At 38.8% G+C, this 22,148-nt stretch overlaps 1 protein-coding gene across 11 annotated transcripts in view; it reads left to right on the top strand.

Moving 5' to 3' along the window:
- Window positions 1–22,148, top strand: part of PTPRK (protein tyrosine phosphatase receptor type K) — a 413,276-nt gene that overhangs the window by 383,649 nt on the left and 7,479 nt on the right. For 7 of the 11 annotated variants that reach the window (XM_084515260.1, XM_084515257.1, XM_084515265.1 and 4 more), the window contains 13 exons: window positions 2,414–2,598; window positions 4,330–4,417; window positions 5,401–5,477; window positions 5,670–5,687; window positions 8,324–8,360; window positions 9,899–9,996; window positions 10,735–10,851; window positions 11,592–11,746; window positions 12,836–12,971; window positions 14,854–15,003; window positions 15,645–15,818; window positions 20,027–20,158; window positions 20,389–20,514. In XM_084515260.1, the coding sequence (XP_084371386.1) occupies window positions 2,414–2,598; window positions 4,330–4,417; window positions 5,401–5,477; window positions 5,670–5,687; window positions 8,324–8,360; window positions 9,899–9,996; window positions 10,735–10,851; window positions 11,592–11,746; window positions 12,836–12,971; window positions 14,854–15,003; window positions 15,645–15,818; window positions 20,027–20,158; window positions 20,389–20,514 (1,493 nt within the window). The remainder of the gene's footprint in view (window positions 1–2,413; window positions 2,599–4,329; window positions 4,418–5,400; window positions 5,478–5,669; window positions 5,688–8,323; window positions 8,361–9,898; window positions 9,997–10,734; window positions 10,852–11,591; window positions 11,747–12,835; window positions 12,972–14,853; window positions 15,004–15,644; window positions 15,819–20,026; window positions 20,159–20,388; window positions 20,515–22,148) is intronic. The other 4 variants (XM_084515261.1, XM_084515259.1, XM_084515266.1 and 1 more) reach the window with 1 other exon arrangement.

The following is a 22,148-nucleotide window of genomic DNA, read 5'->3' as shown; positions in this document are numbered from 1 at the left end:
AGTTGTAGGTAAAGATACTGATAAAGGAGGAGCCTTTGCAGATATTCATTTCAATTGTCTTCTGAGACTGACAGCAAATCATTATTTACTGCTTTTTGAGTGGTCTTTGGTCTTTGCCAAGGTAGTGTGTACTCACCGTGTGGGAGATTTATCAAGCCATATTCTGCCCATTTCTTTTTGGTAATGTTGCAAATGGCATTCTCATTAATATAATAACAGTTAAGCATGGTTAGAAAGTCTATGACCATCTGCTTGAGTTTTCCACTTTAGACCCAAGAAAACCTAACCAAGGTTTAACAAGTTTGTGAGGAGAGGTGAAATGTCACAGGTGCCTGAAAGAGCAATGGCTTAGACTCAGTGATCCTCAATACTTACTAAAATTACATCAATCGATTTACAGTTTATTTAAAAACAAGTCTGTTCCTGTAAGCCCTTTCATATCCTTTAGCTTCATTTCAGGCTCACACAAGTTACATAGATACGGTCTGGTGATACTGAATAAGCTATTCCTAACAGTTCATTTGGGCTTTGAGCATATTGCAAAGGCCAATCTGCTGCCACTGTGTTGTGGTAGATAACCAGACATAGGCAGCTGTGAACAGCAAAAACAAGGGATTAACTGAAGAACAGATTAACAGTCCTGTCTGTGTTTCCATCTACTGGTAGTGGTGTTTTGGGCATGAGAGTCTCCTGCTACAAGCAAAGCAATGCTTGTTGGAAGAGGTAATATTATTCATTACAGGGACTGAAACAGTGAAAAGAGGTAGACAAGCTTCTGGGCACACCATGTAGAAGGGGTTGGGGTAGCTGAGATCACTTGGCATGCTTCTTCTCCACATAACTTACTTGGCCCAGCATCACAACACAGTTTTCCTCTGCTTTATTTAGAGATGAGCAAAATTGTATGGACTCTAAGTTATAGAAAATTTTATTTTGTGTGAAGCTGTTTTCATTCTGTAGCTGTACTAGATGTCTTTTTCTTCATGTGTATCTTATTAATGCCACACTCCATTCTTTGTACATTAGCACAGAGTTAGTGTGACAATTTTGCTTTTCTCAAGTCCCTATTGCTATACTGATAGCATAATATGGCCCTTGTATTTTTAAAACTGCTTTCATTGTTGCCTGTTGTGAAGCTTTAACAACTTTTAATGCCATCTTCTTTTAGTCATTTTCTAATATTGTCCTGAAATAAATTTCTTATGTTCTGTTCACTCATTGTTTTTTTGCTGCTTCAATGGGTTAAAGTGCCTATTACTGGTAAGTATACATCAAGGAATGGGGGAAACTGAAAATCCTGAGGTGGTTAGAAATGTGTATCATTTAATATGTGTGACACTACAATAAAGAGTGACTGCTGTGTGTCACTCACATTATTGAGCAGTTTAGTGAGGCATAAATGTACTGAAATTAGCAACTTGTGTGACAGTTCAAAGAAACGGGTTTCTTACTAGGAGATCTCATTTTGGAAGGCATTAACAGGTTTTGCACTGGCAGAATCTCCCTTGGGGAGTCCATCCATCTCTCCCCTCTTTTTTTTTTTTTTTTTTTCTTCCTGGAGTTTTAATTCCTGAATCCTTTGCAAGGGAAATGGTAGACTGATTGCAAAGAAATATGCGAGTGGTCAGGTATCCACTGCTCGTTTCTGTTGCTACACTCCTAAAGATTTCAACTACAATTTTTCTTCTTCTCTAAATTCACCTACATTGCTGATTGCTAATTAAAAAAAAAAAAAAATGTTTCACAGAAGAGACTGACTAAGTGTCATCATTTCCTCGAGTTCTGGTGTTTGGTTTTGATAAAAGAAACACAGGACAATGAAGGAGACTGTTTATACAGAGTAAAAATTGCAGCTCAAATCACATACCCCCAGTTTTATTTCTCTACTAAAATATCTGAGTTAAAATGACCACTCTGAAGTGTTGATTCTTCTTCCCAGATGGAGCTGATGTTCTGAAGCTGTAACAAAATTGCTTAATTTTTTTAGTTGGATCTCAATTTACCGTTTGATGGCTTTAGACAAATGATGTGCTGATACCACTACAGAGTTATTCTAATTTATTCTTTAAGGTGTAGTATTTTCAATGATACATATTAGTCATTAAAAAAGTTACTTTTGGTGATCGAGGCTGGAGTTCCCAAGAACATGAATGTCATAAAGTTGTGTAGCTCCAAATAAAATGCCCTTCAGGCATCTCTATTGCAGAATGAAGGATAGCCAACTTTTGTATGTGTTTGCAGTTAAATTATTTTATGTACTTCCCAGGATTTATGTATTGGGGAGTAAGTACTTCGCATTCGCGGAAATTAGACATGTTTTTGAAGGAAGAGACTGAAAATAGATCTTGATATTTATAGCAGCAGGTGTTATTGCCCCATGGGTACCTAATGCATTGCTTTCTTGTGAACGCAGATGAAAATCATAGCGCAACAGCAGAATCCAGTCGCCTCCTGGATGTTCCTCGTTATCTGTGTGAAGGCACAGAGTCCCCGTATCAGACTGGGCAGCTGCACCCTGCCATCAGAGTGGCTGACTTACTGCAGCATATTAACCTGATGAAGACCTCTGACAGCTATGGATTTAAAGAGGAGTATGAGGTGAGATCTTTGGTGGTTTAACTTGCAAAATATTTTGCTAGCAAAAATCCCTTTGAAAGCTGCAGCCTTTTGTTTACATTACATTACAAAAGGATGCAACTAAATGTAATGGGATTAAGTGGAAAAAAAAAAATAAAGATAAACAGGCCTAAGATTCCTTGGTATCTAACCCAAAGGTGAAATAGTAAGTGAAGTCCAATGGTTTGAGTCATTACAAGTGCCTGGAAAAAATACTGTATGTATTCTACAGGGCATAAGAAGACAAGCCCAGATGAATCTTTTTGACATATTGTAAGAATTTCCACCCCTTTGTCACTGCTTCTTAGTTGAAATGCTGTAATTAGTTATGTGAGTTTTCCTAGCCGTCTTCCATGCAGATCTCCTGGATCAGGTTAAAGTAATGATTTAGCCTGGCTGGTTTTGCCAGAAGCACAGACTGGAAGCACTCTATTGTAGCATCTCAGTAGGGCAATACTGGGGCTAAACTCCAGCTGAGAAGCAGTAAAGAAGTGCCAAGGGTAGAAACTTCCTGAATTTCTAATTAGACCTGCCTGAGCAAAGATAAACCAAAAATTCCCAGCACTGGAGGTAGATGAGTACAGATGCATTTTACTTCTGATCGGTGAATCTGTTTCTGATTCTTTGGAATTAGAATATCAGGCAGTGCATACAGTAAAGATGGGAATGATACTGCCAAGGTCGCATGCAATACAGCTAGGTTTAAAATGAGTTTTCTATGAGTAAGTAATCTCTTCTGACTCAGTTTTCAACCTTCTCTCCTTTCTGCAGCTGTCTCTACTGTAACATAAGAACTGGAATAAATAAATATGTGATTTTTAAAAGAATATTTTTCTCTTTTCCTCTCTTTTACTTAAATACGCTTCGTTACACTCTGCTTACCTTCAGTGTCAAGGACTGCTGGGGGGAGGGTTGTCCCTGATCCTATATCGGGTGTTGTCCTGCTTACTACTGTCTCTATTGCTATGCATAACATCTTTGCTTTGGCTTGGGCTTCTGCGTGTGCGTTAAAGTTTTGTTTCCGTGGCTGCTCTATACTTCCTGGAGCTAACTTGTCCCGCTCAGGATAAAAGAACATCTGGAAGGAAGGAATAGTATAGACCTGCAACAGCTGTAAAATACCTACAGGCAATGAAGAAAAACCCAAGGAAGAACAAAAGCTTCGTCTATCACTACTGAGAGATCAGACTTTTAAGAAGAGTTTGAAAACACAAAATAATTTTGCTAGTGGTTAGAGGGAGGGACATGAGTAAAAGCAACACGACCACTAAACATTGGCAGAGGAGGCTTCCAAAGTCTCTGTAGGAAGACAAAACACTGTGCTAAGCAATGTGAGGAAAGTAATGTAATGCTGTTGAACTGAGGCTATATATTATGGTGTCTTGTAAGAAGGGTGATCAATCTACCTGTGTTATCTCAACTTGCAGTTGTTCATCCATAACAAGGGGGTCTGTGCATGTTTAGCCTCCCAGCTATTCCAGGATTTGAAATCTGGAGTCCCTCAATGACTTGCCCATTGATCCATAAAAGTCACAGGGAGCGAGAGCCTCCCTGCCTCCCTAGATGTATTTCTGTACCATGGTGCCGTCTGGGTGACCAGAGCAGATGAGCAAAGCTGAGCTTACTTTATGGTAGAGAAGTTCTTTTAAACTGTTAGTTTTGGAAATAAATTAATGGTCGGAATGTTTTCTTTCGGAACATTTTTATTTATAGAGTTTCTTTGAGGGGCAGTCAGCTTCTTGGGATGTCGCTAAGAAGGATCAAAACAGAACAAAGAACCGCTATGGAAACATTATAGCATGTGAGTATCAGTGTGCGTGGTTTTAGTGCTAGACATAGCTGTGTACTACCTGTGCTGTGCTCTCTCTTGCTTAAAAAGTCTCCAGTGGCATACCTGCATAATACCCCAACCGGAGAAGGATGGCAGTGCCTTTTCCAGGATTTTTGTCCTTCACAGTTCAACTTTCGTTCTTTTATTACTCAGGCTGAATTTCACATATGCGTCCCTGTTGTAGAAGCTGTGGTAAGCATATAATAGCGACAAGCTAGCAGTCATCTGTTTGTTAATTCCGCAGTAGTTTTCTCCAGTTATAATTTATTTCAAGTAATTCTGACAGCTTCAAAACTTTTCTGTTTTATGTGGTTTGTAGTTGGTACGTCTGAACTGCAGTAGTTTAAAGCTGATGAATAAAAGATGTGATTAATATCAGAAAGTTCCGTCTCTTGTCTTTAGGCATAAAGTTTCAGTAGTTTAGATTCACCCTCTGAGGTAATGAAATTTGGTATTGTTTTACAATTGCATGGGAATGAAGCTATTGGAGAGGTCCCTGAACTGGTAGAGTTACCTTCATCAAATCAAAAGTGTGTTGCTAACAGCTACTTTGTGACTTCCTTATTTTCTTTAACATGTCAGTATGAACTTGAACGGGCTGGGGCTGGAAGTAAGGAAACAGTAATCATTATTTTTGGATTTCTAGATGTTCATCAGTGGAGCTGATTTTGAAAGGGACTTTGAGCAAGTAACTTTGATTCTTTGTGTCTTTTCACCATGTTACACTGGGATACCTTTCAGCTACAGTTAATGAAGTTTAATGAATGTTTTTGAAGTAATTGGAGACCTCAGAGAAAATGACTCTTTGTAATTCTGTGTAAACACTTACATTTAAGGGTTGTAAATTGTAAGGTTCTTATGCCAGCTGATTTTGGTTTTCTAGAGGGTTCTCCATAATATTTTGCTTTAAAATCACACTTCAAAAAGGCACCATAACCACTTGGTTTTTACAGATGACCACTCCAGGGTGATTTTGCAGCCTGTTGAAGATGATCCATCTTCAGATTACATTAATGCCAACTACATAGATGTGAGTGGACTGCACAGCTTTCTCTCTCAATTTGCTAGCTTCTCTATGTGAAACTTTTGCATGTTATGCCTACAAATTTATTGAAAGCTTTATTTTATTAAGAACAAAATGTACACTTTCCTTGTTCTACGTCCTAGTACTCACTGACATTGTTGTGCTTTCTTTCACATCTGACTTTGGTTTGGGCTGTAGATTTGGCTGTACAGGGATGTAAGTACCACTATATGTGAATAACAGCATCCTATTGTAAATATTTAATATAAACATTGTTATTAATTAGTTTGCTCTTCTATTTTATCATGAGATAACTATGCATGCCTCATCTAATTTATCTCATCTGTTTATTTAAAAAATTTCCTTTTGTGTGAATATTTTTTGTACGTATTTTGAAAAGTTAATTCAGACTTTTAATGTAGCTCTGAATATTTTTAGATAAGTCAGGTGAATCTGTCAGTTAAAGAAAATTTGGTGTTCACTTTTTTGTTTGTTCATTTTAATGATGATGATTTTGGCTACTAGCTTTTCTTTTCCCTTCCTCATTTATATGTGAGAAGGTGGATAGTATGCTGTTCTGTAGTAATTTAAAAATGTACCTGTGAAGTAGATGTTTGGCAGTAGATCTGTTTGCCAAAAAGGGAGGAATTATGGCCTCTTGTGTTGTGTTTGTTTGTTTTTAACAACAATTTAGACAAACTGAATATTTAGCTGATATTTTTCTTAAGGTGCTACTTTAGGTATTACAAAGTATATACACAAACATACATATATACATGCGTATTTTAATGCAGTAATCTCCTCACTTCTTCAGAAAATGTCTCAAGTTTAAAATTCCATACTTTTATTAAAATATAAATTAAAAAGAAACTGATATGAATAGGAAATTTGAACAATTTCTGCCATGTTTTTTGATTTACAAAATAAAGCTTTAACACTTGAGTAATTAAAGAATTGTGGTATTCATAATAATTCAAAGGATATTGGAGTGGGTAGTACAAGTGTTTTTAGAATACACAGTTTTGGTTATTTTCCTTTATAATTGCACCTTACTAATTTTTTCCATCCTCTGTTAGTTGATAAATTATCTAGACTCTCCAGGGTATAAGGCTTTAGCTCCAGGTATATAGATGTTTTTTTATTTTGATATTTTTATATATTTTTATATGGCAATCTCTGAAGTGTTAGGCCCATGATATTTTGCCTGGGGCTTTAAACAGATAAATTCTCACAGATATGTAGTAATTCCAGTTCCTTGAGGATTTTTTTTTTTTCTTATTTGGAAGTAAATAAGATCTCATTATAACCAGACAGGAAGGCAACAAGTTAGAACTGGCACTCTGCAATTTTAAAGTGACACTTTTACCTTCTTCTGGAAAGCATTATCAAGTGCAAAGGAGGGTAACACAGATTCCACTTCAATAATTTGAAGCTGGGGCTTAATATCAAGGACTCCGTTAGAATTTTTTTTAGTACTTTGATGCAGTCTTCATCTCATCTGAAGTCAAGAGTAGGATACTCAGAAGTCTTTTCATAAACCCAAGAGGAAGGTGTTCTCTGTCTAGACAGGATAATTAAGTAGTCCATGGGAAAGGATATAAACTCCTTGGGTACAATGAAATCCTTCAGTTTAGTAGCAAGAATTGAGTACTGGGAATCCAAGGGCTCCTGAGCCTGATCTCCTGTAATGCAGTACTTGATTCAAGTGGCTTAATAAAACTGTACCTTAACAAAAAGGGGACAACAGGTAATGGTTTTAAACTAAAAGAGGGGAGATACAGTTTAGAGGTCAGGAGGAAATTCTTCACTCAGAGGGTGGTAACCACTGGAATAAGTTGCCCAGAGAGGCTCTGGATGCCCTGTCCCTGGAGGTGTTCAAGACCAGGTTAGATGAGGCCCTGAGCAGCAACCTGATCTAATGTGTGGATTCCCTGCTTATGGCAGGGGGTTGGAACTACATGATCTTTGAGGTCCTTTCCAACCCAAGCCATTCTATGAAATAATTGGTCCTTTCACATTTGCACGTTGTGAAACTTTGTATTGTCTTCTCACCAGCAATATATATTTTCTTCCTCTTTGTAGCTATTGTTGCTAGTATTGGTCAAAATACATTCTCAATGACTTCCTCAAGAGGTGAATCCATTTGTCTTTTAGTTTCTATGCAGACATTTGCTGTTTAATGCTGTGTGGTACAGCTAGAGTTGGCATATACCCAGATAAGTGGAAACCTGGTTGTGTAGGGTTGTCTATTTACCTCTCTCTCTCTATATATATGTATGTGTATATACTCATGTGTATCATGTGCAGTGTAGTACATGCACACTTTGTGCAGTAGCGCAAAATATTTTGCAGATGATTCCCTTGCAGTAAGGCCTTGATTTTGTGCACATGCATTGCAATAATTTTCTATTTTGTAAGAAGGCAAAAGATGTGTATTTTTTATTTTTTTTTCCTGTTGAAATTGTTGGGAGCACTGATTGAATATTGAGATAATCTGGTGGCAAAGACAATTTTTACTAAATTTTAAACAAATGCTCCATTTTACTCAGCTAGGAAGATAATGCCGAGGGAGGATGAGATTTTATGCCCAAGGGACCTGTCTAAAATTCTCCTTTCTGGTATACTATGGTGTCTGTTTAAGTCGGATGTTGTTATTTTCATTTTATTTGTTGTCATTCAAACCTTTTCAGCATTAACAGGTTTTTTTAGGTTTTGAGCTTCATGCTACTCTTAAATATTGGTCTTTTCTGAAAAGGTTGTCTAGACATAAGAATTCTGTTGTACATTATGCTTTTGTTTTCCCCTCCCTCTTAGTAATATGATACTCAGACTAACTTGTATTGCTGTTTTAGGGATATCAGAGACCAAGTCACTACATTGCAACCCAAGGTAAGGATATGGCTGCTATTAATCAAACCTAATAAATGCTCTTTGCAATGTCCAGCAGAATTTTGCTAGAATGAAAGTAGATGAAAATAAAGTATATCCAATATTGTGAGTTGTCTTTTTGTGTTATGGTAAATGAACATAGTATTGCTCAGTTGGAATGTGAATAAATGCACAAGTTTCACTAATTTGTCATGTTAATTAGATATTGAGCAACTCTTTAAGTGCTAAATTCAGCTAATAAAGTCACTAGCTACTACCATGATTTCCATTTATGAAGATGAATAGAGAAAAGAGGCATGTGGACAGAGAAGAGAACAGTTTCAACCTGCCTCAGGGCCTTTTTTTCTTCCCATTTTGCAATATATTATTTTACTGTTAAGGATTTTGTCCATGATGGAGATGGTGAAGATAATAATGATAAATTAAACACTGTCTCACTAAATCTGGGTGAAGTAAGGCCAAAGAGGGACAAAGCCTCTTTGCAGAAAGAAATGAGAAGAAATGAAGGAAATCATAGTCTATGAATTAAAATAAAAATAATTAGATTTAGATGTGTCATTATTTGATCTGTGAGTACAATCAGATAGCTGGCTGGAAATAACCCATTATTCATGCTCTTGCTTGATTGTACATGAACACAAAAATGGGCAAACTAAACACTTGTTTTAAAGCAGGTTTTTTAAATTTCTGTCCACAGTTTTTTATTTTTGTATAAATGCGGTTTTAACTGGAATCTCTATGGCAGTTGTATTTTACTACATTTGTATTTTACTTCTATTTTACTAAATGTCTGCACATTGTAGTGTGTACAGGATACACTTATGTTGCTGCCTTAGTGTGCAGCCTCTGATCTGGCGCATGAAGGATCATTCTTGAGCCCTCAGATGTATATCATGCACAGTAAACATACAGTACTACCGCATTGTGGTCAGGGAGCTGTTTCCGAGATGACTGTAACAGGGTAAAAGCTACTGCCCCTCAACTGAATATGTCTCGTCTCTGCAGCAGAGCAGGAGCATACCTTAAATAAGTGCTCCTTGTTCGCTTCATGAAAAAGTACTTAAATTAGTTTAAATGCCCTTCAGTGGGAAGTTTGTGCTTCAGCATCTGCTCATGGCTGTGTGCTTTCCTGGGAGCAAGATGGTAGTGCACGAGGTCTGTGCCACCAGCCTCACCACTGGTATCACCAGCACCTTGGTGAACATCACAAAGAAATTCACACTTAACACATTATTTAGTTCATGTAAAGCAAACTTAGTGTAGATGTAGTTGCACGTTACTGTGTCCTTGTAGTTTTCAAGGCACTTCCAGTGCTTCATTTCTTTCAAGTGGTAATTCAGTTAAACTGAGGAGATTCAGCACTGGTTAGAAATAACAATGTAGTCTAGAAACAGGTGTGATGATGTGGTTTCATGAAGCTTTCATCTTTGAACAAGTGCATTTGTATGTGTCAGTTCTGTAAAGTTATGGATTTTATTTTTAGTGTTTGCTTTGTCTGTTGTTTTGTTACACAGTTGTATCTGGCGTTTTTCTTACAGGTCCAGTTCATGAGACTGTGTATGATTTCTGGAGAATGATATGGCAGGAGCAATCAGCTTGTGTTGTGATGGTCACGAATTTAGTGGAAGTTGGAAGAGTAAGTTTTTGTTTCACTTTTCTTTTAATGCTGCAAGCCTCAAGAAAAACTTGCTGACAAAACATACCACTAGCAGAATGTAGATGAGTCTTGTGAAGGACCACCTTGCATCCAGAGAACAGAGGAAGGGGTCAGGTTGATAGTCCACATGTTGTTGCAGGTTACAGTATTGCATTAAAACAAAGCTAACTTCTGAAGAGCCACCACAGATAAATGAAGCTATGCTGGGTTCACTTAGTGAAAAATCGTCTGAATCCAAAATTCGTTTTTTTGCAAAACAGATTTCCATATTAGGTCACTCAAATGAACACAGCTAAGTATACTGCTGAGAAAACGTACTTCTATATCAGTGACTAGAAACCAGCAATTTACAGTTTAGCAGTAACACTTTCCTCAGGGAGTAATATAAAGCATCTGGGATTACTTGCAACAGTTTGATTACTGATATGAAATGCATCCCAGTTAAACATAAAGTGGAAATGTGTTGCATAACTCAGCACTAAAATAAATAATAAAAAGATCATTTTAGAAATGAATTTGATATCTAACTACAGCCACGTAAAGCAGTGTAAACTCCTTGCAGCTAGTGCTTTACTCAACAGAACCGTTATCCATGACAAGTTATGTGAGTACAGTTTCATTTTGGAAATGTGTGAGGTAATGCAGTATGTGCAGTAATGTATCCTCAAGCTTTTATTTTTTTCTTGGGTGTAAAATACATCCTCATTTTGTATTTAGGTCAAGTGTTACAAGTATTGGCCTGACGACACTGAAGTTTATGGTGACTTCAAAGTGACTTGTGTAGAGGTGGAGCCCCTGGCAGAGTACGTCGTCAGGACCTTCACTCTTGGAAGGGTGAGCACATTTTGAAAGGGCTCAGCAAAATATTGTTCCCTGGTAGCAAGGAGTATGCTTGCACATGTTCCTGTGGGATATGAAGTCCCTCTGTGTGGTTAACAGGCCCACAGTGTGAGCAGCCATATCTCACTGCGGGTGTAATGTGTTGCATCAGGGCTATCCAAACATGCATGCCACACTGTGATTTAGATTTGCCAGAAACGTTGACTGCTACCCTCCCCTCTCTCACATTCACCTTTTCTCTGTAGCCAAATTTCTGAGCTGAGCTCAAGTACTTGGTTTTGAATCCTGCCTGTCATTCATCTCCATTCACTCTGCCCTGAATGCAGCTGAGCCAATCTCACTTAATCAAAGAACAAACTCTGTAAATGCAAGATATATGATACAACTGTGGTCTTCTGATACGTCCTTTTACTTCCCTGTGTATGTTGCAGGTCATTGTCTTAATTAGCAAAACTTCTGAAAATTAATGCAAAATGCATCTATGTATATAAAAAATACTTAATGAGGCAAAAACTAGCATACTGTAGTAGCAAAAGTAAGAATGATTAACTTCAAAATGGAAATTAAAATACAATAACGCCTTTACACTTTGTATGTTCTTTGCTTTAAATAATTGGTGAAATAATGAAAATGGCATGTAGATTCTATCAGTGGTATCCATTATTTGAGTCAGAGGATATCTTGTCAATGAAATACTTTGAAATTCATAACCTTTTTTTGCCTTTGTATTACAGAGAGGCTACAATGAAATCCGTGAAGTTAAACAGTTTCATTTCACTGGCTGGCCAGATCATGGAGTTCCTTACAATGCCACAGGCCTGCTTTCATTTATAAGGAGAGTCAAATTATCTAACCCTCCTAGTGCAGGACCTATTGTCGTCCATTGCAGGTGTGTACAAATGCAGTAGATTGATTTTTTCCACATATGTATATGATCATTTACAATAGTCTCTTGTGAAGCATTCATCATTTTGAAATATTTTGGATTTTGTTGTTTTCTTTTTGAATTGCCTGAATTCACACTACAGTAGGATTTGGCTGTCTAAAGCAGGTTTTGGAAATAAACAGATACTAATACTGCTTTCCTAAATAGACTAACTAGACATCTTCTTTCTAAAGAACTGCACCAACTAAAGCATATTAAACTCCAGGCTATCTTTTTAGGTAGCCTACAAAAATTTTGTGACAGCATTCGAGAAGTGTAGATACAGCTGCTTTGATAGCTTGGTGTTGTATAAAGTGTCTGAACAGATTATTAATTTACATCTAAGTAAACAAGTATATGAATGAAGATGGAATGAGGTTAGTGGCAACAGACACGCAGTGTTGTTTCCTGTGCAAGTTTTGCAAGGTTTATGTTGTTGGGACATAGTCCTTTCACAAACAGAATTTCCTTTCACTGCTGTGAAATGTTTAATTACATTCTATAGACAGTTACTATCCCTTTACAGATTTTAAAATTCACTGTGCAAAATTCTCTGTGCTGATGTAAAAACAAATCAAGCAGGAGTATTCTGGATAGCGTGCTGCCTAAGCCAGTTTAGTGTTTAGCTGATAAAATGGACATTTTAATTTCTTACTGTAATGTATCACTTAGAAATCATCCCTAGTCTTATTAAATAGGGACAAGATCTGTCATATTTTTGAAGTACATCTTAATTATTTTCCAGATTTAAGTTTAATTAACTTATTTTATTTTTTTACTTAAAGTACTGATCTAGGTGATAAAAGGAGAAAAACAGATTTTTTTTTTAGTTTTTTTTTTTGATGTTATGTAGTGAATCAAATCTAATGGGAAATGGTTATTTTGGGCACATCAAAAGTTTTAGAAGACATTATGAAGAGAAGGAGAGAAGATAAATATTAGATAGTGGTTGTGATGAAGAAGAACTGAATGGCTTTGTAAAAATACTCTCAGTAATGGGTTTGTAGTTGTTTTAATGGGACTATTCCTAACAGTATTTACTGATCCTTTTAGTGCTGGTGCTGGACGCACAGGTTGTTATATTGTGATCGATATCATGTTAGATATGGCAGAAAGAGAAGGAGTTGTGGATATCTACAACTGTGTGAAAGCCTTACGGTCCCGTCGCATCAACATGGTACAGACAGAGGTACGGCAGTTTTCCTTCAAAGCTTTCTGAAACGTGCTTGGTCAGAATTTCACTGTTATTTGGCAAAGAGCAGACAGTGCTGAGGGGTTATTATCTCCTTTGGGAGGCAATACTCAGTACAAACAGTGCCCAGAGCCAGGGTTGTACAACAAACCTGCCAGCTCTTTCTGTCTTCGTACAAGTGAGTGCCCACCTAGCTTTGTAACAAAAGGAAAGCAGAGAGGACTGTTAGTCCTACAGTAGGTCTGTCTGTCACTTCTTTTCCAAGCTCCACTAACAGTAATTCCAGGAATCCCAAACTGAAGCTGGTTACCACCGTTTTTGGACTGTCTCTACTCCCTTTATCCATAAATTGGCTTACCTCTGGACCTTTGTATACATTTCATCCTCCCTTTTCAACTCGTCTTTTATTTGCTTTGTTAACCCAAGCCTTTTTTTCCTATTCTGCCCCTCTTGTATTCCATTATGCCTTCAGCAGCCCCCCAGAAAAAACATTGCCATAGTGTCATAGCTCCCATTCTACCATCTGATTATCACTGAGCTGCCACAGAAACTTGGTTTATTGATCTGTATTAAGCCCAGTTTTCTGAACTAGTTCGCCATCTCACTGTCCTTCATGCAGACATCTCCCTGAGAAGTTATTTCACCTGTAATGTTGAATGTGACTATGTGCAATTCTCTGCAATTGGCAGCCATGCATATCAGTGTAGTTCACTGCAGTCTTTGTTCTGTGCTGCAAGGCATGGCTGTTATGGAATGAATAAATGTTCCTGATCAACTAATCCTGCTACAGGACCATTAATCTTTGGAAAGTGTGTGGAGTGAACTGTTTCAGTCTGACTACTTCAACCATCCTGGTTTAATCAGCTGTTGAATGTGAATTAACAGCCTTACTACCCTTCCTTACTCTTCCTCTCCCTTTTGCCTTTTACCTCTCATCTTTTCTCTGAGATTCATACTTATTCAGCTAACTGGAGCTGCATAATGGAGTTGCAGCAGGTTCTTGTGATGGTCATCTAGACAATAGTGACAGCAATGCCTCCATAGTGATATGCATAAGGCAGCACAAGCTGTACAGCAAGAATACAGCTGTGCTCTCTGGATACGTGCTCTTGTTATAGGCACATGTTAAAGTTTGTGCTGGATAGCCTCATTGCTATCCACAGGACCTAGGTAAAGCTGGATCACTTCACACACCTTGCTGTATAGACATGATTTATGTCTATTAGTAACTCTTGAGGTGAATAAATAGTGTAGGTGCTGTGTAAAAATTGATAGAAAGCCTGACTGAAATAGGAATGCAGTTGTCTAGGACTCAGGATTTCTCAAGAAAGACAGAAAAAAAATAATAATGGAAAGAAACACTGTTCCTATTGAGATATGTTTATGACTTGCCTAACTACTAGGCAATGGGTGTACTAGCTTGCATACACACACAAGGAGAATCAGCTTGCTAATCACAGGTAGTTCTTGAAGCAATTTACACTTTCTGCTTGTGTCACAAGACTGAAAGCTTTTTCCGGGAAAAAAATAAAAATGAAAAAAAAAAAAAAAAGTAAAGCCAGCAAGTCAGTGGCATACATACAGAAACCCACAAGCACCACAAGAAAACTGACACTCTGCTCTCCCCCTCCCCCAGTTGCTATGTCTGTGCGTTTAACTTATACTGATGATAAACTGGTTCTGAAGAAAACATCCTTGTTAAGTGCATCTGAATTATGACAAGCGTGTGTCTGTACTAAAGCAATTTTTAATGTATTGATGGACAGGCACTACCTTGACTGAGTTTTACAGTATGCAGAAGATCCGTTTTTCCTAAAGGAAGGAAAGATTGGTTGCTTTTCAATGACAATAATTTTTGTTTCTTTGCCTAATTTGGTAGGAGCAGTACATCTTTATTCATGATGCCATTCTAGAAGCTTGCCTGTGTGGGGAAACTGCCATTCCTGTCTGCGAATTCAAAGCTGCTTATTTTGATATGATTAGGATAGACTCTCAGACAAACTCTTCACATCTCAAAGATGAGTTTCAGGTATTTGCAGTTCCTACTAACTCTTCATGTGACAATATTTTGTGTGTGTGTGTATGGATATTTATTTTATTTTAATTGAAAGGTGTTTTTTATCACATTTATAGTATTTTGTCCCTCACTGGTATTCCACAAAATAAAAAACACCTTTTTGTGCTTTGTGAAGTTTTAAATATGAAATACCCCTCTTTAAATAAAATTTCAGTAAGTACTTGTCTGGAATAAAGAGCACTGGTTAGGAACCAAAGAGAGCGTTAGCTTGCATTTGCACAGCTAAGGCATAGCTTGTTTGGGCTCCAAAGGATCCTCTTTGTTTTATTCCTTTTGGAGGGGATGGTGTCATGTGGAAGTTGTTCGATGATATGTGAAACACCTGTTACACCTGCAGTTTAATGCCCTCCAAAAGCTCCAACACAAGCATCAAACAAATAGGATCTCTTATTTGCTAATGTAACTTTGCACCCATCAGACAAATAGGATTAGTTTATTTATTTGCTAATGTCCAATGTCTGTTTGCTAATGCCTCATGTTTTCCCACATTACAATATTTTAAATTAATAACTTAGAGACTCTTGAGAGTCTGCAGTCTTGAGAGTGAAGTCTGTCAGGTCAACGTGCTAAAGCCAGTGTCCTCTCTCCCTTAGACCCTGAATTCTGTCACCCCTCGCCTGCAAGCCGAGGACTGCAGTATAGCCTGCTTGCCAAGGAACCATGACAAGAACCGCTTCATGGATATGCTGCCACCTGACAGATGTCTGCCTTTCTTAATCACTATTGATGGGGAGAGCAGCAACTATATCAATGCTGCTCTTATGGACGTAAGAGACTATCTCCCTTGTCTGTGTAGTGTGCCATGAAAAGCTTTATAATATGAGAGAAAATGCTGGTTTAAGAAAGGGTAATTTTTTCATACTATAGTGCCCAGTGAAACAGTGCTAACAAAGAAAGGTGGGGGCACGGGTAGGAAACCCCACTAGTTTGTGTTGCTGGTTCAGAAGTTTTGTTATAATTAGTTGTTTGCACCCTTATGAGACCAACTGGAAAGCTCTCCTTTTCAAGAACATTACATAAAGCTCTATTCTCCAGCCCTCCTGATCCCAGCAGCATATAAAATATCTGCTGTTTGTCTGCAAGTAAATATTACCTACCTGAGCACAGAATCATAGAGTCATTCAGGTTGGAAAAGACCTCTAAGGTCTTCTAATCCAACCTTTAACCTAGTACTGACAAGTCCATCACTAAACCATGCTACTAAGTTCTACATCTACATGCTTCTTGAAGACCATATCTACATGATTCTTGAATGCCATATCCCCTTGTCTTATCACTTAGTGATTGGGAGAAGAACCTGATCCCCACCTTGCTACAACCTCCTTTAAGGTAATTGTAAAGTACAATAAGGTCCCCCCGAGCCGCCTTTTCTCCAAAGTGAACAACCCCAGCTCCCTCAGCTATTCCTCATAAGACTTTTCTCTAGACCCTTCAACAGCTTTGTTAACCTTATTTGGAAAAAAAAAGCATGGAGTTACTATCACTAGTTTATGAGAAAGGCTGTGTACGTTGGAGCAGGAGAGACAGAGAATCACAGAATTTCTAGGTTGGAAGAGACCTCAAGATCATCGAGTCCAACCTCTGACCTAACACTAACAGTCCCCACTAAACCATATCCCTAAGCTCTACATCTAAACGTCTTTTAAAGACTTCCAGGGATGGTGACTCCACCACTTCCCTGGGCAGCCTGTTCCAATGCCTAACAACCCTTTCGATAAAGAAGTTCTTCCTAAGATCCAGCCTAAAACTCTCCTGGCGCAACTTTAGCCCATTCCCCCTCCTCCTGTCACCAGGCACGTGGGAGAACAGACCAACCCCCACCTCGCTACAGCCTCCTTTAAGGTATCTGTAGAGAGCAATAAGGTCGCCCCTGAGCCTCCTTTTCTCCAGGCTGAACAAGCCCAGCTCCCTCAGCCGCTCCTCGTAGGACTTGTTCTCCAGGCCCCTCACCAGCTTCATCGCCCTTCTCTGGACCCGCTCAAGCACCTCCATGTCCTTCTTGTAGCGAGGGGCCCAAAACTGAACACAGTACTCGAGGTGCGGCCTCACCAGAGCTGAGTACAGGGGGACGATCACCTCCCTAGCCCTGCTGGTCACATTGTTTCTTATGCAAAGAGGAAGAAGAACAAAATGTTTCTTTGGCATGTTTGGGGATAGGGTAGTGTTTTGTTTTTTGTATTTGCAGTTGCAGATCTTTAAAAATCTTTGGAGCTTGAACAACAGAAGTACCATTGGGGAAAAGGCTAATTGATGGGATGAATGGAGGTGAAGCTGCTTACAGTGTCTGGTAGATAAAATAGTTCAGCACATGTGCTGTCAGATACCTGCCTGTGCATTTCCAAAGTTAGGGGCCTAAAGACACTTTTACAGTAAATACATAAATAAGTGGCCTGGTTTTCAGAGCATCTCACTTTCTCAAAAATGAATTAGTCAGAAACTGTGGTATGAAGAAAAGATGCTGAAATAAAATGGTAAATAGCAACAAAAATTATCAGGACTGAGTGGTATTTGTCCTGGAGCTCTGCCTGAGCTAGTGCAGGAAGCATTTATCTGCTAGCAAGATACAGTTCATAATCTCACAATTAGCTATTGTGCTAGAATAATAGAGGACTAGCATTTGTGAGACCAATCCATTAGAGAGTCATAGGGGCTGAATGGATGAATTTGAGTAGTGAGTAGGATTTTGGTAGTAACCAAAATTGTTTAGAATTGCAGTTAAAATTACATTAAACACCTGGATAAAATTGATGTGATAGGGACCAATGAACACAGCTGTGTGATCTGGGGAGAAAAGAGGACAATGCAGACAGAAAGGCTGTGTGGCAGGAGGAATCTGAGTGTGTACCAGTATATGGCAGGCAGAGATAGAAACCAAGCAATGTAATAATGGATGAGCAATCAGAAGCAAGTTAAGGACAGACAGAAAAGATAGTACTAAAGGGAAAAAAAAATGCTGAAAAGCAGCACATTACAATGAAGACATATAACAAGGTTTTGAGAACAGGGTTAAAACTTTGGATAATAGAATTTTTTTCATGCTCTTTTTTCTTCTGACTTTTAATGCTGATTCATTTGGAAAGGGGAACCCCACTGCAGTGGGAAAGGAAAGGAGACTTTCCTAGCAAAACAGAAACAAAAACTTTCCACATTTACTTGTCCCTATGTTCCCACAAAAAGTTGTCTGCTTCCCAGAGTGATAGCAAGTATCCTGCCTGCTCTTTTTAAAAACGTGGTCTTAATCTTAATCTCAGTATGTTCTCTTGTCTCAGGAAAGACCAGAAATGATGGGGAAAAGGGCTAGAAAAACATCCTCTGGTACATGTTTTATTTCTTAAAAATATAAGGGAAGAATTGACAGGTGATGTTCACAATTTGCTTCTTGGGCAAACTGAGGAAGTAGGACACAGGCTGTGTGTCCATTCTGCTCCTTCAATGTGCTTCACACATTAGGAAAAAATAGCAAACAATAGGAAAAAAATATCACCCTCCTTGTTCTGTTGTCAAATGGGTACTGATGCTAAAAGTTTTATTATCTTCACAATTTACAGTAAGTAGAAGAAAAAAAAAAGTTTTATTTTTCCTTTTGGGCCTCACACTGTGCTCTTTGAGGGCATGTTAATACATTGCATATTACAATCCCTCATGTCAATCTGAAAGCAAGCAAGGTCATATACCAGAAGTGGTTTAGCTACCCTACTAGGTCTCTGTGCTAGACTAACTTAATCTACTTATTTCAGTAAAAAACTGCTCAAGTGCTACTAGCACAGGTGCTAAACACTTAATGTGGGGATCTCTGCATTGCAAACAGCAGTCCCAGTACTTCATCTTCAAATTGGCCACTTAAATTCCCATATGCCTACAAGAGTATTCACCATTTTACTCTGTTTCTCAGATTAACCTGTTGTTGCTTCCTTGCCAGTTCATATCTGTATTCCTTCACTGCAGAACTCTTCCGTGCATATCATCTGCAAAAAACTTCTATTCTCTCCTTTTGTGTTTGCTGCTAGTAATTCATGTACTGCAGAGGCATAGCCCCTTTGCCTCCACTTGTATCTGAGGCAACATGTGCAGGGCTGGAAAGCCCTATTTGCACTTGTGTATTATGAAGCATGCAGAAAATGGAATCCTCTGAAAATAGTATTTTGCTGTTTGGCCTCTGCTTTCTGGTGGAAATTAGCCCCAGTAACTCTGAAGGTCGGTACTGAAGTCCCATAAAAGTTGCCACCAGCTTGACATTGAGTCCTAGTACACTGTAAGGCAATGCTCTGCTTCACTCCTCTCTGGCTCTTGTTGCTGGAGTCTTCTTTCAAACTAGCAGCGCTGTCTATGGAAAACAAAATGTGAAGAGTTCTCTTGCAAAATGTGAAGAGTTCTCTTGCAGAGGAATTAAAAGGTTTTAGTTTGCTGCTGCGCTGAGGAGTTCTTCTGTGACAGTTTGCTTGAGATATTCTTGGGGCAAACTCCTTAGTGAACATTAAAGACTCTGAACCATGTAAGAAAAAAATGGGATCTGTGGTTGTGGCACTGAAACAGGACTTGGGGATGAGCTTAGTGTCCAGGTCAGCTTCCAAGCTCACATGTGGCCTGGTGTAAACAGGGTGACTTTCTGAGTCCTCTCTGACCATCTTTGCAAAACAGAGAGCAAGTTTTCTGCTGGGTCTCCATGGCACAGTGCTTGGAGTGGCATGGACCAAGCTTCAGCTCAGCAGAGTCCAGCGGAGCCCCTTCAGTTCCATCTGCACATCTGAACTGCAGGAAGACATGGCCCATAACAGGAGATAGCAGACCTGAGCAGAGCAGCCTTTTTGTTCTTACTAGAGGCAGCAATGTTATTTTTAACATCAGCTTCAGTGAAATCTGTTGTAATTGATGTCACAGCTTTGTTCTATTTATACTTTATTTCTGTTGCAGCGTTTGAGTGGAAGTTATGAAGTACTTCCTCTACCAATGCTAATAAAATCATTTGCCTTTGCAGAGCTACAGGCAACCAGCAGCTTTCATTGTCACGCAACATCCTTTACCAAACACTGTGAAAGATTTCTGGAGATTAGTGTATGACTACGGCTGTACTTCTCTTGTCATGTTAAATGAAGTCGACTTAGCACAGGTTAGTTTGGGGCTTGAGTTTTCCATACACTGTCATGTACTTTAATTGCTCTGAATCCATTACATGATCAAAATGTAGAGCAGTGCAGTTATTTTACAGTTATTCTGTGGCTCTGCTTTACAGCAACTAATGAATACTGGTAAAAAGCTAGATGCAATGTCTGCAGTGGAGCAAGGCAATGCTCATATTGTAACTAAACATTTAACTGTACCCATTTTGCTCTGGCACAGGGCTGCCCGCAATACTGGCCCGAAGAAGGGATTCTGCGGTACGGTCCCATCCAAGTGGAATGCATGTCCTGTTCAATGGACTGTGATGTAATAAACCGAATTTTCAGGATATGCAATCTAACAAGAGTAAGTATTATCATAACAATATGTAACTGTTGTTAACACTCTCTGGACTCTTATGGTTTTTAATTTTGAACAATAGTCAAATATTAATGTTATTAAGACATCACCCAGAAAAGAATGTAGCATCACAATCTAATGCTAGCTTCCAGAACTTTTCTACAGCTGCACATTAAGCAGAGAGAACGGTGAGTGATAGTTGTTCTGTAATGTTCTTCCTGATGCGTATGAGAAGGATTCTGTTTGGTGTGCTGTGAAAGAGGTATCCACATAAGTAATATATGGTGACAGGCATTTAGTTCATACATTTCATATGACCTTTTCTGTCCTGAATCAGAAAATGCAGTACTCAGGGTGGTTATATCACCATCACCTTCTCAGTTTGAGGTACAAGAACCACACACCCTACAAAGTGAAGTGTGAAAACACTATGAAAATTCCTCTAAAGAACTCTGCATCACTGTGCTTTGACCTAAATTTGTCACCTTTTCTTGACTTCAGTACCAATGCCAGTCTTGCTTTCTCGTCAGTTCTTTCATGCATTGCACCATCTTGTCTTTTTGCTGTCCCAAATTGTTTCACACTGTCACAGCATCTTCTCTAGCCCTGTTTGCCAAGGTGTATCCTCCTCTAGCTCACCTCTATAAATTACTTACTAATGTTGCATACAGGTAAAGAGTTACAGATGCACATGATGCAGTTGTCTATGCGGTTAACCAGCAATGCCTAGTTAACTACTACTTCTTATCATTACTACTTCTTATCTTTCATCTAATACTGAGCAGCTCACCATCTAATATTAGATAGTGACCACCTGTGGTGGTTTTTTACCGTGCTAGGCAGCTGAACTCAATCACAACCGCTCTCTCACTCCCCCTCCTTAGAAGAGGAGGGGAAGAAGTAAAGGAAGGAAAAACTCATGGGTTGAGATAAGGATAATTTAATTAAAATGAAAAAAATATATATTAAGGAAAGATTATTATTAATTCAACAATTTAACTAAAGGGAAAAAAGGGAAAGCGGAAAAGGGAGGGGGAAAGGGAAAAAAAAAAAAAAGGCAAGTAAAAGCTGTGTGGAAGTGCAGAGGAAAGAAATTACTCTCTACTTCCCACAAATGAGCGATGCTTGACCACATCCTTGAAGGACCACGTCCCTTCTCCTCAGGGCTGCTCTCAATCCATCCTCTGCCCAGACTGTATTTGTGCTTGGGATTTCTCCAACCCAGGCGGAAGACCTTGCACTTGGCCTTGTTGAACCTCATGAGGTTCACACAGGCCCACTTCTCAAGCCTGTCCAGGTCCTTCTGGATGGCATCCTGTCCCTGCATTGACTGCACCACACAGCTTGGCTTGGTGTCATTGGCAAAATTGCTGAGGGTGCAAAGGTGCACTCAATTCCATTGTCCACGTCACCAACAAAGATGTTAAACCACATCAGTCCAAATACTGACTTTTGAGGAACACCACTTTTCACTGATCTCCATTTGGACATTGGATCACTGACTGCAACTCTTTGAGTGCAACCATCCAGCAAATTCCTTACCCACCAAGTGGTCCATCCAGCAAATCCATGTCTCTCCAATTTAGAGACAAGGATATTGTGCAAGACACTGTCAAATGCTTTGCTCAAGTCCAGGTAGA

This window comes from Aythya ferina (assembly GCF_964211825.1).
Source record: "Aythya ferina genome assembly, chromosome: 3".
Lineage (NCBI taxonomy): Eukaryota > Metazoa > Chordata > Aves > Anseriformes > Anatidae > Aythya > Aythya ferina.
The sequence above is the reverse complement of the archived record's forward strand: the minus strand, read 5'-3'. Positions and strand labels throughout refer to the sequence as shown.